The 16,613-nt window shown below is 41.7% G+C and overlaps 1 protein-coding gene across 1 annotated transcript; it reads right to left on the reverse strand.

The window, feature by feature from the left end:
- Window positions 1-273: 273 nt before the first annotated feature.
- On the reverse strand, window positions 274-16,078 carry LOC110062321 (DBH-like monooxygenase protein 1). Its single transcript, XM_089297943.1, has 14 exons — window positions 15,675-16,078; window positions 13,178-13,324; window positions 12,719-12,895; window positions 11,873-11,956; window positions 11,156-11,341; window positions 10,221-10,323; window positions 9,469-9,635; window positions 8,637-8,709; window positions 7,742-7,827; window positions 7,414-7,452; window positions 7,191-7,244; window positions 3,683-3,807; window positions 2,970-3,087; window positions 274-2,139 (listed from the first exon to the last, which is right to left on the reverse strand). Exons 1-14 carry the CDS (start codon window positions 15,945-15,947, stop codon window positions 1,981-1,983), a joined length of 1,791 nt encoding a protein of 596 aa, XP_089154069.1. The 5' UTR covers window positions 15,948-16,078; the 3' UTR covers window positions 274-1,980.
- Between the last annotated feature and the right edge of the window lie 535 nt (window positions 16,079-16,613).

Consider the following 16,613-nt stretch of genomic DNA (forward strand, 5'->3'; position numbering starts at 1 on the left):
TTTTTTGGCCTTGACCGTGCACAAAACACAATAGTTGTTTACTCCGTACTGCGGAACTAACCAATAGAAACGTTTTGGTTACGTAATTCACGCAGTGTATGAACGCAAAACAAAAGATTGTGCACGGTCGGGACCCTCCAACATAAATCTTGGCATCGTTGTTTGCTCCTTTGATGTTTGCCGGGCTTCATAACCATTCCCCTCTGAAAACTAATATTTCAGGTTATGATTGATTGTGTAGTACCAAATGATAAAAAAAGAACTCGAGTGACATCCTAATCTGACTTGTTTATTTTTTGTAGAAGTTGCACTGCTTTCCCTTAAAAAAAATTTGTTCCTTGGCGTACTAGAAGGCGCTCACTTTTATTATTCGTTACGCAGCCAGTTAGCAATTGAGTTTTGGTTAAAATACAAATCGTTAAAGATGAACGTGCTTGCATGCACTTGGGAGTAGCACTAGTTTAAAATCTGAATCGATTATCCCGAGGTCCCGCGGTAGAAAGAAACTTAGTTCGCTGTTCGGAAATTTCGAAAGGAACCCCCCAAAGGTACCAAGATCGTGTTTTGTGGGCGTAGCTTGATTGGTTTTCCACCCCTAAGGCCCAGTTCAGACGTCGAACTTTTCATGAGCCGAACCTACTACGTTGAGTTAAGTACAAGAGAAGTTCGGCCTCTAAATGAGTTAATATTGGAACGGCTAAGCTATTCTTCCCCTGTAGCTCAGCCGGGAATTTCGGCTTTGGAACGGCTTTGATTCAGACTTCGAACTTTTCATGTGCCGAACCTAATGTATAAATTATTATAACGTATTTTAAAAGCAGTTTACACTTTGCCTGAAAATCGCTGGCATTTCGATGTGATTTGGTTCAAACTAAATAAAGTTCGCCGAATTAAGTTGGACGTCTGAATCAACAGCCGTACTTTTGATAATTTGGGTCCAAATTCGAATTAAGTTTGGCTCATGAAAAGTTCGAAGTCTGAACTGGGCCTAAGAGGTATCAAATCTAAAACAACACGATTGCTTCGAATACCTACTCGTACGTTAAGTGGGTTGTCAAATATCTCCTGTTAATTATTTTTTGGGCTCAATAAAGGTCAATAAGGCCGAACAGCCTAAGAGGTACCAAGACCGCTTATTTAATTAATCCCTAAAAGGTCATGATATGCTCCTGAAAAGGTACAGCCGGAGTGCCCCCGTCCTTTTATATGGGAGTTCCCCCCGGCTTGAGTACTGTCATGTATTGGTCAGCGGTTTTGTTACGCATGCTTAATAAAGGGGCGGACCCTGGTCCTGTATGGCCGCCATGTTGAAATGTAGTTATTTGTGGCGTGTGTTTCCATCGGGCCTAATCAGACCTATTAGAAGCCATCCGAAGGCTTCCCGATATTTAACAAGTACAAGTTCTCCAAGGTCAGATTTGGTTGCTAACTACTAACTGACACGTTACATAAAAATATCGTTAAGTTTCGTCACCATCGTAAAATTACACGTATAGTAGACACTGAGTACCTTACAATGTGTTAGATCAAGAGATAATCTCTTGGTTGGACGAGAAGTAAAGCGTTACACATCACCACACCACCTTTTTTTCTTTTTTCTTTTTTTTTTTTTGCAGTAACCCGTGATCAGGCGTAACTTCGGTGGCAAATATTTTGCTTCCGAGAAGGAAAAATGCTTTGGAATTCTCAGAAACATGTTGCTTCAGCAGCAAATGTTCCCAAATTCCGCCCCGCCAAGAAATCTTTAGGAAACTATCTTTGTTTGTCTGCGGTTATCGGGATGTACAAAACTGCCTGTAAACCGAAGGATCGCTAACTGCAGTGTACAGCGTAGGAACAAGAAAGTACTAATAATATGCCAAAAAGAAACAAAGATGATAAGATTTGAGAAAGATTGAGGCAGATTACAAATTGTATATCGTTCATGAAAGTATTGTTCCCAGAATGTACTACTCTACTTATGGATTCCATGACGTCATATCAGTAAAAACAGGAGATGAACAACATAAAAACCGCTGCGACAAACACAAGGCTGCATGAGGCCAGTTTGTCACAGGAGCTCGTGATCTCCTCACACTCTGGCTCTTTCTTCAACGGAGTATTGATGACTGGCTTGGAGAGCTGTGTCTTTCGAAAGCCCTAAGAAACAGAAAACATAAGATTGTGAAAAATTCAACTGAAGTGCTCCTACTGTACGGAGAGCGGCGGAGAGTAGTTGAAAGCACTGGAAATCAGGTATGTTTCCGGCAGCCAAGTTCGTCTTCACTGAGCTTGTTCTCACGACTCCACGTCTACCGATATTGGTACGGGGGGGGGGGGGGTTTCTCCCAGAAAAATTGGGCGGGGGTGTGCGGCTCGCTTCCCAAACCCCTTACCCTATTTATGACCAAAATCTGCGATATTCCCTACCCTATTTATGACCTGACCACAAATTCGAAACCCTATTTATGACCTGACCCTTAAATCAAAACCCTGTTTCAGACCTGCCTTATAATTAGTTCCCTAGTTCAGACCAATGTTAAATTACCGTAAACATAATTGGTGAAGGGCGTTTGTTGATTTTCTTTTCGATAATGACGAAAAAAATGGCTTCTGCTTAAATAAAATACCCATATCAAGGCTAGAGTGCAAAAACCATACCCTATTTATGACCAAAACGGCTGAAAAACCATACCCTTAAGGGCCGCACATACCTATATAGCCCATATAAGGGAGTACCCCCCGAATATTGGTACGTCCCAGACAATGGAATTTTCCCCCTTTCGGGAGATAAGTTTTTGAAAGATGTGACAACGTTCAGCATGAAACTTGTTCAGTGATCGCTGCTCTATTTGTCTGCTTTGGTTGATAGAGATGTCACTAAAAAATCACGGCCGAAATTTACCACAGCAAGAAGTAGTTCAGAGTTAAACAGGGGTTGTCGCAGATATTCTGGGCGGTATTTTGTAACTCTGATTCTAAATGCTCACCGGTAAAGGATTACCGTTGCCGACGCTGCAATATGCGTAAATCTCGTCCGTTTCTTGATAACTTTTACGTAGTTCAGAGGCCAACTTATCTGTCCACCCTTTCCATCCCCCTGGGACACTACGAATGAAAGAAGAATAGTTACTTTAATCATAAGGCGAATTACAGTCCAAATAAAGTTCATTCATGTATTCATTCACCCCTACCTCCCCCACGTCCCTCCGCTCTATCATGATCTGACAGTTCAGCCATTGGTGTTGCCAATTCACAATGCAAGCGACCGATTGCATCTAAGCTGACGGTTTTTTTTTTTTAAGGAAAAGTCATCAAAATTGGTTTTAGGTGACTTTTAATTTCAGATTCAGGATTCAGCTGTTGGGCGAAAAACGAGCATTGGTCAAAGTTTGACGTTGACTACATCGATTAATGGGATCTCCTTTCATTTTCAGATTCGCTGTGTTCCACTCAACCGATGCGAGTGAACTGAACTCGGCAATAGATCAGAACACAGAAGTCAAGTGAAGTCAAGTCATCTTTATTTAGGCAGGGTAGCACCATCAGCCATAGGCTGGTATCAAAAGGGGCCCTGTATAAAATTAAGACTACATGATAAAAAAAAATTCAGAATTTAAAAATTACCGAAAAATGGGAAAGGAACCTGGCAAACTATATTCTACTTGCAAAGTAAACCACGGAAAAAATGTCGCAAACTCACTTCACAAATGCTTTCTGAAACTTTTTGAAAGCAGGTTTGTAGCTCGACCAGCATCTCGTTAAATTCAGTTTCGGGTAGTAAGCGAGGAAAGAGAGGCACATTTCTTTATCTGTACCAAGACCACCCTGAAAAAGACAAACAAACAAACAAACAAACCAAAAATAAACAAACAAAGAAAGAAAACAAATAAACTCGTATAAAAGTAATTCAATATTTCATCTATGCAGTCAAATTATTTGTGGCATCATTCAACACCCCTCGTAGAGTACAAATAACGCGCGAAACGAGTACGGTGAAAGAAAGCAACCTCGTGGAGAAGGCCCTGGGGACGAGGTTGATCAAACGTGTACAGACAAGAGAGAGGACAAGATACAAACTCTTCAAGAACTTGGTCAACAAAAGAATATTATAATTCTACAAAGAACTCCATTTTCTTGAGGCACACACTGAGGTAATCGCGATCGGGGTCTGTCTTGTTCGTTTAGGTAGCCGATTGCAATGTAGGTTTTGGTCCATCTTGCCTGCTTGCAGAGCTAGCCATTAATCATGGTGATTCTCGCTTAATAACTAGGTTTCCTGAACTCCCACTTCTTATGGAAACTTTTGCCCGTCCCTACAAATTAGAAAAGCTCGTATATTTTCCCTTACATTGGCCTGCCTAATATAAAGTGGACATGCGTCAGACGACTTGCCTACAAGCAAGTCGAGTTGCAAAGGTGGGAGGTGGTGGGTGGGGCGGCGGGGATGAGGGGGATTCCGCCATCCAGGGAAACCCGAGTACGAAGAGCGCGGGACTTCCTACAACCACGAAGGACTTTGAGAAAGCATCGGCGTTTCTGATGCGTCTCGGGTCCAAGCCATTTCATGCATGTTAGTGCGATCGTCTCCGGATCGAGGGGTCCGGGTTCGAGTCCTGGCCGGGGACATTGTTCAGTGTTCTTGGACACTTTACTCTCGCAGTGCCTCCAGGTGTATAAATGGGTACAGGCAAGAAAATACCGGCGAACGAATTTAATACTGGGGTTAACCCTGCAGTGGACTAGCATCCGATCCAGGGGGGAGTAGAAATACTCCTAGTCGCTTCATGCGACAGAAACCGGAGATAAGCGCCGGCCTGATGGGCCACTTGGCTTGTATGTAGACAGGAGCCATAATCGGGGACGGAGACCGTAAGCGCGCGCCATTTCTAGTATTGGGGTTGTCCCCATGATATGGGACAATAATTCTATTCATAACATAACTAAAGCAAAGCGCGCGCTCTGATTGGTTAATCTAGCGTCTACTATTTGCTCATGGGTGCACGCTGCTGACGCGTGTGCTAATGTTTACAAAGCAAATCTTTTGACAGACATTGTTTCCAAAGTAATGGCCGACGTTCTTCTTCCAGAAATGCGAAACTGTTTTCACAGTTGTCTGAAGATGGAACTTTATCGAGTTACTGGTGTGCAGTCGGTTGTCATGAATGAATTTTCGCGCGCTTGTTTTCTCTTGTCATGTAAGACTACACGAACATTTTTTTGTGACGTAGCTCAATAAAAAGACTTCTGTTGTTCCAATGTCTCAATGTTATGTTATAAAACAAATGGTAAACGCCATAGCGTGCACTATTGAGTTATGGATGCACTTGGGAGGTTTGCTAAGCACTCAAAAAGCTAGAGTCGCACTCGGCTATTGCCTCGTGCGACTCTTACGCTTCTTTCGTGCTTAGCAACCTCCCGCGTGCATCCATAACCCAACAGTGCACGCTATGGCGTTTACCATTTGTTAATTTTAGAGCAAACTGCGCCATCGCCTGCGGTACACGCGCGTACATGCTGCGAGGATTTTTGCGGATGTCGCGCGGGGGGAATGGCGTCCGAAATTCCCGACATTTTTCATGTTTTTGGTCCACAACTCAGCGCGTTTACGTCTGTTGGAATTTTGCTTAAGTATTTTCGTCGTAAGCTGCTCCAGTTTGAGTGAAATAAGACAGTGTCGAATTTAGGTATGTTCCGCTTTAAGCTTAGATATATATCGCTGACCAAGTTGTGTTCCAACGGATGCTTCTTTCACATGAGCTGTACATTACTCCACTTTAAATTTCACATATGTTGAAGATTAACAGCTTTCCATTACGCAGCAAAAAACTAGCTGGATATATTTAGATATAGCAGAGCTTCAGGACTTCATAGTTTCCTACTCCTCTTGCCACCCGCTTGCGAGAAATTGGCCAGTCGCGACCGAAAAGTAAAACAAAATTTGCTAGTTTGAGTTTCGCCTGAATTGTAAGCAACGCTTGATGTTTCATCAAGGCCCAATAACTTTACGTCCGTAGATACTACCCAGTTTTATTCGTGTAAAAATTCAGTAAATTCTCTGTTGTCGATGAATGAGAGCGCCCGCTGATGCTTGTTTTGTACCAGTCAGTAAACATGACAAATTGTACTTCCGCCGCACTTTCGTGTGAAAACGTACATCGAACTCAAACAATAACTCTGTTGTTTTTGAATGTTTAAGATTGATAAATGTTTGAGAACATATTAAAAGCTACGCTGAAAATATGCGAATAAAGCAGAGATAATCAGCAAAGTTCCGTTGACGCTTTCTTTAATCAACTTCGAATAAAGATTTCGATTTTGTTGATCGAGTTATTAAAACTCCTTGTCTATTTTCATTTTCGCAGTGTAAAACTTCGCTATGTTTATGTTGAAGGAACACAAACGATGTTAGTAGCCTTTTTTGCGTTCGTGAAATTTGTTGCAGCATCTCAGCACAAAAAAATAACGAAAGAAATCTTTGTCAAGATTTGTTGACAATTGAAAACACCGACTCGGACTTGAAAGTGCACGAGCTGCACTATGCAAATGAGCTAATTGTACGCGTCAGACCTTCCCTTCAAAAACTTTTGCAAATTCACCAAACAAGCAGAAACAATAAGAAACCATCAAAACAGGTTTTGGTTATGATTAACCATTGTCTGAGAAACTCACAAATTAACTCGATACCAGAGTAGAGAGTTTTCTGGCTATATTCTTAAGTCAGAACAAACGCAAAAACATACGCGTAAGCTTTGCGTAAGCTTGGCCCAACTAGCGCGAGCAGATCTTATTATTCATTCCCAGCGGGAGATTGAAGTCTTGTTTTCGACACTGAAAAATCCACCTTTTCCGTCAGCTCAGAGCATAAAACTACATATAAGCGCCCTGGTTCGTATTCCCTGCCTTATTCCCTGCCATCGCTGGGAAAAATACGCAAGATAATCTCTCAAGGTCTCTCAACTCTCATCATTTGATCACGCAACGTGACAACATCCACGCGAGAGCCCCCGACATGTGCATGGATCCGCGCGGATATTTGACGTCAGGATGGCGCCATTTGTTCTAACTAGAAAAATTGTCCCATATCAAAGGTGCGCGCGGATCCCAAGACTTACGGTCTCCGTCCCCGATTATGGCTCCTGATGTAGACTTATTGGTCTTAGAGTAACAATGTGTAAGGAAGGGGTAAGGCGGTCAGTAACTCCACATACAGTTATCATTTTCTCTCCTGAGAGGTACTTGCAGACTGTTATTAAGGAGTCTCCCTGAAAAAAAAAATGCAATTACGAAGTGACTACAAGCACGAGTTTTCTGAGAATGAATAGCCAACGAGAAAGAAGAAAGAAAAACTTCAGGTACCAGGATAACAAACAGGATGTACTTAAGTACAAATTCACGTGTATTTTCTAACAAACTTCCGTTGCACTTCCTTACCGGCAGGACTGTTACCTCCTCCCTGGGAACCTGAAATTCCTTTGAAAGAAAAAAAAAAAGAAAGGAAATGGATCAGAATGAAACGAACGATAGTATACTAAGTGAGCTGCTACGACTGGTCATTCACCTACGTCGGGGAGAGCAGGCGGAGCATGTTCCCGGGAGGTTTATGAAAGGGTATAGGGGATCTGTCACTTTGCTATTTAAATTTCGAACCGACTGAGATGCGCCTAGCTTATGGCCATGTAATTTAATAAACACTTCTGGTAATGTTTGATGTTCTCCCGTAAATTCCTGTTTGAATTTAACGTTTAAGCTAATCATTCACCTGAAAGTTGAAGTCATAATGGTCGTCTCTGATAATCTCTGGAAGTTCAACTCCTTTCCTCACATGTCGAGTGTATGCTGCATGACCTTTATTTAAAAAAAAAAATGGGAGAGAAACTTTATGAGCTTACCTCTTATGTTCTTTTTTTAACATATTTTTCAGTGCTGTTTGTGGACTAGACGTAGAGATAAAAGCTTAACCTGCGATCATTGTGCTGTACCCTCCCCTTAATTCAAGAATTCAGTTCGACTTGAGTACGGCAGTAGCACGACGTTTGAAACCACTCACTTGAGCAGGCTGAATTTTTATTAGTACGGCTGGCCTTGCCGTACCGCACGGCAGTAGCTCGACCTGGCTTCAAACGGCGTGCTCTAGCCGTGCCGAACTGAATTCATAACCTGCTGCATCAGCTGCCGTTGCTTTCTACCATTTAAAATGGTCTTCAACAAAGCAAACTTCTTCCGATCTTCGGCGCGACTGAAATAAATTCGACATTTGAAACCACTGCCGTTCTTTTGTGATGCCACTGCCGGGCACGGCAGTAGCATGGACGTTTGGACTAGGATTAGGCAAGACTGTTTTCTCTTCACCCTGATGTGTGAATGGGTAACGGTGAATAAAATGCTAGGAACTAATCCCGCGACGACGTAGCTTCCCGTCCAGGGTACGGAAAGTAGAGATACTCCTAATCGCTTATGGTTATGGAAAGCGGAGATAAGCGCTGAAGACCTGATGGCCAACCCGGGTCGTTCTATCCGGGGTCCAACGCGCTAAATATTACGCCACTGTAATTATTTTACGGTCATTTACATACTCGTTGACTGTCTTCAGTGAATGTGAATTAAGATGGTAACATAGTGAGTGAAAGGCTCTATTTCCGCTTGCAGTCTCTCACCTGCTAAGTGAGTGTGAAGAGCAGCGGAAAATATCCGGATTCCTCCATCTGGGAGTGTGGAGCCTTTCAGACCCTGTGACATAATAGTGATGTCATGGTAAAGATGGAATAGTTTTCAGTGCATGTTGATTCACCTGAACAAAATCAAGAATGTCTCTAAATCACGCCTACTGAGCTAAAAGAGTTTCAGTTGGGGAGCAGGGATGGTGCAGTGGTGAGAGCGCTCGCCTCCCACCAATGCGTCCCGGGTTCGATTCCGGACCCAGTGTCATATGTGGGTTGAGTTTGTTGTTGGTTCTCTACTCTGCTCCGAGAGGTTTTTCTCCGGGTACTCTGGTTTTCCCCTCTCCTCAAAAACCAACATTTCCAAATTCCAATTCGATCTTGGAATGCACGGGCATTTCTGAACGAGTTCTTGTGAACTCCTTGGTGCTCCGTGGGTAAACAAACTACATCTTTGCATACATATTTACAATTTCATATTTTTACAGTTGATGCTGTTCAGCGTGACGATTGGTGAGTCCACACCGGCGCTGCGAAATTTGAAAACGGAACAATCGCTGGTCATTTTTGGATTTGTGCATGTTTCAGCCTTACAGCCCTTCAACCCCTGCTCCCTCCCAAAATAATAAATCTTGTCATCCCCCTTTACTCCCCCCCTTCCCATCCTAATAAAACGTTTTGTACAACCAAATACCGAAATTGCCAATCTAACAAAATCTATACTGCCGCCATGCTACCTTTTTGCTTCAAAGCGGCAGCAATCGCATTATTTACTACAAAAATGTAAAAAAAAAATATATATATATTAATTAATCCCTGAAAAACAAACCTCAGCTGTGCATTCTTCAGCGCAATAACCTTCTGTTATCCAGTTATCTTGATTGGGTGGGATGTAAAGGTATCCTGGCACACTCAATCCAATTGATAACATGGCAGCCTGGTACTTTCTAAGTTGGCTTGTGTAGTGAAAACGTAAACCAGAACTGTCGATGATACCTGGAACGAAAATCGTATCGTGAAAAGTTATTTCAACGTAGCTCGAGCGAGCGCATTTTTGTTTTGAGTATGCGAGCGTCATGAGTGTTAAGGAAGTAGGGTGAGGCTAGGCTGTTATTCAATTAGAATAGGATGCTTAATAGAGGGTTATCTTATCAGTTGAAGTCAAACATAGAAATATGGATTCCCGGTGAAATGGCATGCCAGTTTTTGCATAATTTCACGTTAAGTTTTAATTTGTTACTTTCCGGAGATGCACAGCTTTCAAAAACCATGGTTATAGATATTAATTAACATCCATTTATTGCTAAACAATTGTTGCTTTTATCATCAGCCATCATCAATCAGACAAGCAGAAGTTTGACCTTGTCCCATGGGTTGAGCATTTAATTTGCAGTTTTTCCGAAGCTTTACTGTCGGGATTGCAGAAATATTGTAGCCCCTCCCTGGGACATTTGCAAGATTCCCTCCCCCCCCCCCCAAAAAAAAAAAAAAAAAAATTGAAATGCTCTACAAATGCCCCGTGGGATGAAGGGGCTTGGAATTGACGGACCCAATGACAAATCGTTCTCATGCGAAAGTTACCTGCTTTGCTTTCATAGTTATCGTAGTGGATTTCCAAGACTGCAATCTTTGGGCTGTCGTGTTCTCCAATGGATAATCCCACGTGCTCAGGATAATAGAACGACTGTGAATCAGGTAAGTGATATCATTGGTACAAGCGTACATCTGGTCAAGTGATATCATTGGTACAAGCGTACATCTGGTTCCATGGTTTTGACCCTCTCTATTGTCTCCCTCTTTTGCAGCAAAAAGGGAGAATCAGGAGATGGGGGTACAAACGGTACACTGAAACATTGGAACGGACGACTGGGCACCATGGCAGACTTTTAATTTGATAACTCGACTACTCACTGGAACCCTGTTTTCTAGTATTTGTATTTGTATTTCTCCCGGTCTTCTTGCTGGGCAATGGAACCCAATCTTCTCAGCAGACCACGTGACAAGCGCTTACCTCTCTTGGACAAACAACTAATAAAATACGGGGCTCGTGACAAAGTGTGGTTAACACAAAGTGTAAGCCATACAAAAATAGTAACTTGACACTCGAACATGAACTCGTTACTCAGATGCACTAAACACATTCAACATAACCCTGTTAATGAGAGTGGCACGTATACGCATGTTTCCATGTTTTACATCAACGTCGTTTCCCGTCTCTCAATTACGAGTTTCCCTTTCGCTCAAGGGATCCCGAAGAGAGAGGGCCTGGGAACGAGGTTGCTGTTACGTGTGTTACGTGTGCTTTTCCAGGCGCTAGCTTAGCTGACGAAGAGCGACAAGAAAAACGAGGCGAGATTTATGCGCCTCTTCTTGCTTTAATCTCCCCCTCGTTTTCCTTCTCCCTCGCTCGTCCCCAACCGACCGAGAGTCTGCATGGAACAGGCAGGTTATTCCACCGAATAGATATTAACAACCGTTCATCACGTTCCAAGAATACAACACTTTGTAACCAATACCTGTCCACCAATCGCCCAGCCCGCGATCATAGAAGGCCCGGCACATTGCTCTACAGCAGGCGGCATGTCTGGAGAATCCAGTGTGCCTTCATAGCTTAGGTTACTCCTCGGGAAATCATCGCTGCACTCATAAAGAAGCATGTGGTGTACAACCCCCTCGTTACCTTCCTGAATTATAGGATCAACCTAAATTGGAAAGTAGATATATAAATGACTATTTCTATACAAGACAAGCGTACCAACGAGTTAGAAAAAACTTGAGATCAGGAAAAAGTTAGTGTCTGCTTAAGGGAACTGTCCAGTAATGGTGTTCAACCGTACTGTATATTCCAGCCAATCGAAAATAACGTTAACGTGGAAACAAATGTGCGTTTTTTTTTCTTTCTATTTTTGGGGGTTAGAAAAAAGCACATGCGATGTGTACACTTATGGGTAGTTAAAAATAGCGCAAACTTCAAGTAAAACATCATTTTTCAAGCTGAAAAATATTGATGTCAAAAGGGGGAAGTATTAAAAGGACTTAAAGTTTCAGTGTCAGTAAACTAAGCATGGGTTAAATTGCTTTAACTGAAAGTTAGCCACCATACCCAAGGGAAAATGAGGGGACAGAGAGAGAGCATGTAGGGGCGTTGGCTGGGATATGCGAATTTCACTAAAGGTTTTTTCTAGATGCCCTTGAAAACGGAAGTCAGTTTTACTGAACGCCTCCCGCCTTACCTGAATGATGTCATGTCTCTTCTGGAACTTTGGAAACTCGAACACTCGATAATAGTAAATTGTACGTTTCGTCGGCAGAGTTGTCTACGAGAGACAAAAAAAGACAAGAAACTAAGAACGAAAGCCTAAACGAAAGAAAATAAAAAAACAAACAAACAAACGAAAACGCGGGATAAGAGCAGTAATATAGCCAGTCCCGCATTTTGGGTCAGACAAAAATTGAGGAGAGAGCAATAGACCATATGCGTATTCTCGGTATTGGACTGGAACTAGCTTGAAACTGAGGCTAATGCAAGGAGTCTTTTCAAATGCAAATGATATTAATCTCTTTTTAATGATATTCCCCGCATGAGCCTCCATCCCAAGCTAGTTCCAGTCCAATACCGAGAATACGAATATGGCCTATTACTTGACGAGAGGAGGGAAGACCCTCGCTCGCCCCATTTTTTGCGCGGTCGAAGTGCAGAAAACTAATCTACGCGAGTAATGAGAATTTAAAAGTTGATAATCGCCGCAAGCGAGCGATTTTCCTTTCCTTGCCTCGCATTATTTTCTAAAAGAATTTAAGAACATTTTCTTCTTTCTATGAGTTACAGAAAACCCCTGACCCGGAAAGCTTGAAAGAAGCCTCGAAACGTCAATGGAAACACTCGCCAACAGTTCCTCTTCCCAAAGCATTTCTCGTTCTCTTCCAGTTCTGTTTCTATAACTCGATAAAAACGCGGAAAGTGAGAAAAATTATGCGTTGCCATTAAGAAACCAACACCCTTGTTGATGCGCTTACTCGTGCGGTATTCGAAACATTCATAACATTTGATCTGTCTATTTTCGTCTCAACAATTTTACCTTGTTGGCGGTAAAGTTGAAAGTCTTGGTATCATCAGGTAGTTTGGGGATATCGTCTATAGTATTGAGCAGTAATACACTTCTAGCTCCTCTACTTTTGAAATCGTGTGCTGGAATGTTGTCTTCAGAGGAAGGGTCGTCTGGATGAAATGCGTAGATGAGTTTAGTCGTTCCTTCCTGAAGAAAAAATTATATCAAAGACGAATAATTACTATAGCAAACAAATAGTAGTTTTTCCACAAACCCTCTTCGTCTTGAGTTCGTCGAGTTCGCAAGTAAAAGTATCAATCGCAGGGGATTTGAAAAAGCGCGAACGCAAGGGGCTGGCCATGGGGGAAAGAGCCCGCTTTGAGGCCGCCCTCGCGCTCCGCAATTGATCTTACACACTTGTGGCAAAAAAGAAACGTCTGTGAACAGACTAAACCGATTCGCTAAACCAGTACACAAAAAACCATTCACCTGAACTGCGTTGTCCTCTGGATCGCAAGTTTCGAACTTTCGTTTGAACTTCATTGTAGTTTTGCCATCACTCTCCAGCAGGGATATTAGCTCATAGTTCTGCTGAGAATCTATCTGGGGTGTCATGTGACCATCCGCATGACGGTCCTGCAAAAGACAATTCGTAGCGGAAATGGTCAGCTTATATCCGTTTTGAGTTTCTTAATGGCCTCCTTCCAGTTTCTCATTCAAATTGATACTCAATCAAACACGCGTAGTCGCAGGTTAATCGAAGCAGTTCGGTGGAATACAAGGAGTGAGGAGTGCGGAGTACGTAGTGTAGAAAATGCGGAGTGTGGAAAATGAGGAGTGTAGAAAATGCGGAGTGTGGAAAATAAGGAGTGTGGAAAATGTGTAGAAAATTTCAATTTTCCATTTTCCATTTTAGTTATGTCCATGCTGAGTGTGAAAAACGAGGCGTGTGAAATATGGAAATTAACAAATAATCTTTAATTCCGTTATATTCTCATTGAAAGAGTGTTTTATAATATCGTGACATATGCGTGTAAATTAAAGAAATCCATGCGCGTAGCATTATCGTGAATTAACAATGTTAATAATCGATCCATTCTCTTTAAAACGGGATGTATTCTTACATTTTCATGGCTAAATCGTACAATATTTTTTCTAGCTATAAAGAAAAAAAGAATAGGTAAATATACGAATCCAATGCGCGTAACATTACTGTGAATTAACGATGTTAAGAATCGGTCGATTTTCTTTTAAGCGACGCATTATTGCATTTTCATGGCTCAATCGAACAATATGTTTTTGAAGCTCTAAAGAACAGAAACCAATAGATAAATAAAAGATTGAAATCAATGCGCTTAGCATTAATGTGAATTCACGATATTAACAATCGATCTAAACTCTTTAAAAATGGGATGCATCCTTACATTTTCATGACTAAATCGAACAATATTTTTTTGTAGCTTTAATGAACAGTAACGAATAGGTAAATAAAAGATTGAAATCAATGCGCTTAACATTATTATGAATTCACGATATTAACAATCGATCTAAACTCTTTAAAAATGGGATGCATCCTTACATTTTCATGACTGAATCGAACAATATTTTTTTGTAGCTCTAATGAACAGTAACGAATAGGTAAATAAAAGATTGAAATCAATGCGCTTAACATTATTATGAATTCACGATATTAACAATCGATCTATACCCTTTAAAAACGGGATGCATCCTTACATTTTCATGGCTACATCAAACAATATTTTTGGTAGCTTAAAGTTGAAATCATTGATTTCTTTAATTTTAATACACGCATGTGTCACAATTTTGTAAAAACACTCTTTCAACAAGAACATAACGGAATTAAAGATTATTTGTTAATTTCCATATTACACACGCCTCGTTTTCCACACTCAGCATGGACATTACTAAAATGGAAAATGGAAAATTGAAATTTTCTACACATTTTCTACACTCCACATTTTCCACACACCGCATTTTCCACACTCCACACTTTCCACACTCTTCATTTTCCACTCTCCGCATTTTCTACATTCCGTATTTTCTACACTTCGCATTTTCCACACTCCTCATTTTCTACACTCCACACTCCGCACTCCGCACTCCGCACTCCGCACTCCGCACTCCGCACTCCGCACTCCGCACTCCTCGTATTCCACCGAACCTGTTTTGCTTTGCTATATAACAAATCACTTAACGACTGCCCCCTTGGGGAACAGTGAAGTTTGTTTCCTTCGAATCTCAATGTTTCCCGAGACGTCTCGGGAAACATTGAGATTCGAGGGAAACAAACTTCACTGTTCCCCAAGGGACCAGTCATCAAGTGTTAAATAATAGCTGGAGACCTTTTTCCCTGAACTGGTCCAGTTAACTATTCCAGAAACATTGTTATTCTCGATATCCCGACTGAATCCAAGTCAAAATAGTTTTGCACAATAACAGAGATCGACCGTTAATTAACCGGCTGTCATCGGAATACCTGCGTTGTTACTTACATCTTACAGACCTCGGTTGTCTAAACATTATTCTGGGCGTCAAAGTACCTAATTTGGTTCATTGCACAAAGCACATCCGTCGTTAAAACTGCGAAAAGCAGCAGTTATGTTGAGAAAACTGAACACTTCAGAAGTTTATTAGGAGCCGATCCCGATAAAATAAAAAATAAATAAATCTCATCATTTTGATCGTGTTGAATTAGGGCAACCTTGTCTGAAGTTTACAGGTCACATAACGCAACTCGTACTTTTTCTCATATTTTAGCAATTTACGACGGGACTAAGCCAATTCAGTCCAATGGAAGTTGAGCATCAGCCCTCTTACAGGAAGAGGTCGGCTTTAGTGCCGTGTGGCGAAGTTCCCGGTTCAGTTATTCGCGCAGAAATTACCGTGAAATGTAAATAGACATGAATAGAGTAATTAAATCATACGGTGCTTAGATAATTCGAAACTGCGAACGCGTTTGTTTTACCTTGAAGTAAGGTTTACCATCCTTTACCCAGCCGATCACAATATCAGCTCCTGCCATCTTGCCTTGCCCGCTGGAGATGCCAAATCCGACCCATTCAGTTGTTTGGGCTTCCACCGTGAAAAATATTTCCCTGTTTGCCGTGCTAATATTCCAATACAACTTCACTTTTTGGTCTTCATCGAGAGGAGAAAAGAACGAATGCTCCAGCTTCAGATCAGCCGAGGATTTTGCCAAACATACAGAGATCAACAAAAGGTAAGCCGGTGTCTTCATGATCCCCTGAAATCAACTGAGGAACTGAAGAGTAAGCTACTTGTTACTTGTTGTACCACACAAGTTCTGTCACAGGCTGTAGAGAGCAGAGGCTTAATATGAGGTGATCAGTTCCTTTACGACTTTCTCCCGGGCCTTCGCGGTCAGACTGATTTCGGTGACGTATCTAGACATTGCCTGATTTCAAGCCGAAAAGGACTAGGTATGAGTCTGTAAATTATGGGATAAGCGACTATTGATCCACCGATATTCACAAAATACCCAAGTTTGGTGTTAATCAGGCTAGTTTTGACTGAGATACAGCTGTAGTAAAGTCTACGAAAGCGTGACGAAGCGTGACATAATTTTAGAACAACATTGATTACACAATAATAACCGCTAATATGATCTTTGTATGATCCTTTGTTTAAGTAAGCGTGAAACTATTTGAGTACGCGTCGCAGAATATAGTTCGTGTTTTCCGTCGTTAAACATGTAGGAAGGCTAGTTCCTTGTAGCAACAAGTTTTAGCGTAGGATTCTGCTCGCTTAAGGTCATTCCTCACATTTGCATTGCGCATCCTTACTGCGCATAATTTATGGCGTCATTAGCGCGTGCTCGTGCACGCGCATATTGAAAACATGACGGATTTGCCTTGATATTGAGCTCTGTCGGTTGAAAAATGGC

This window comes from Orbicella faveolata, unplaced genomic scaffold (genome assembly GCF_042242905.1).
Source record: "Orbicella faveolata isolate gen_17 unplaced genomic scaffold, um_ofav_v1 contig_3, whole genome shotgun sequence".
NCBI classification, from domain to species: domain Eukaryota; kingdom Metazoa; phylum Cnidaria; class Anthozoa; order Scleractinia; family Merulinidae; genus Orbicella; species Orbicella faveolata.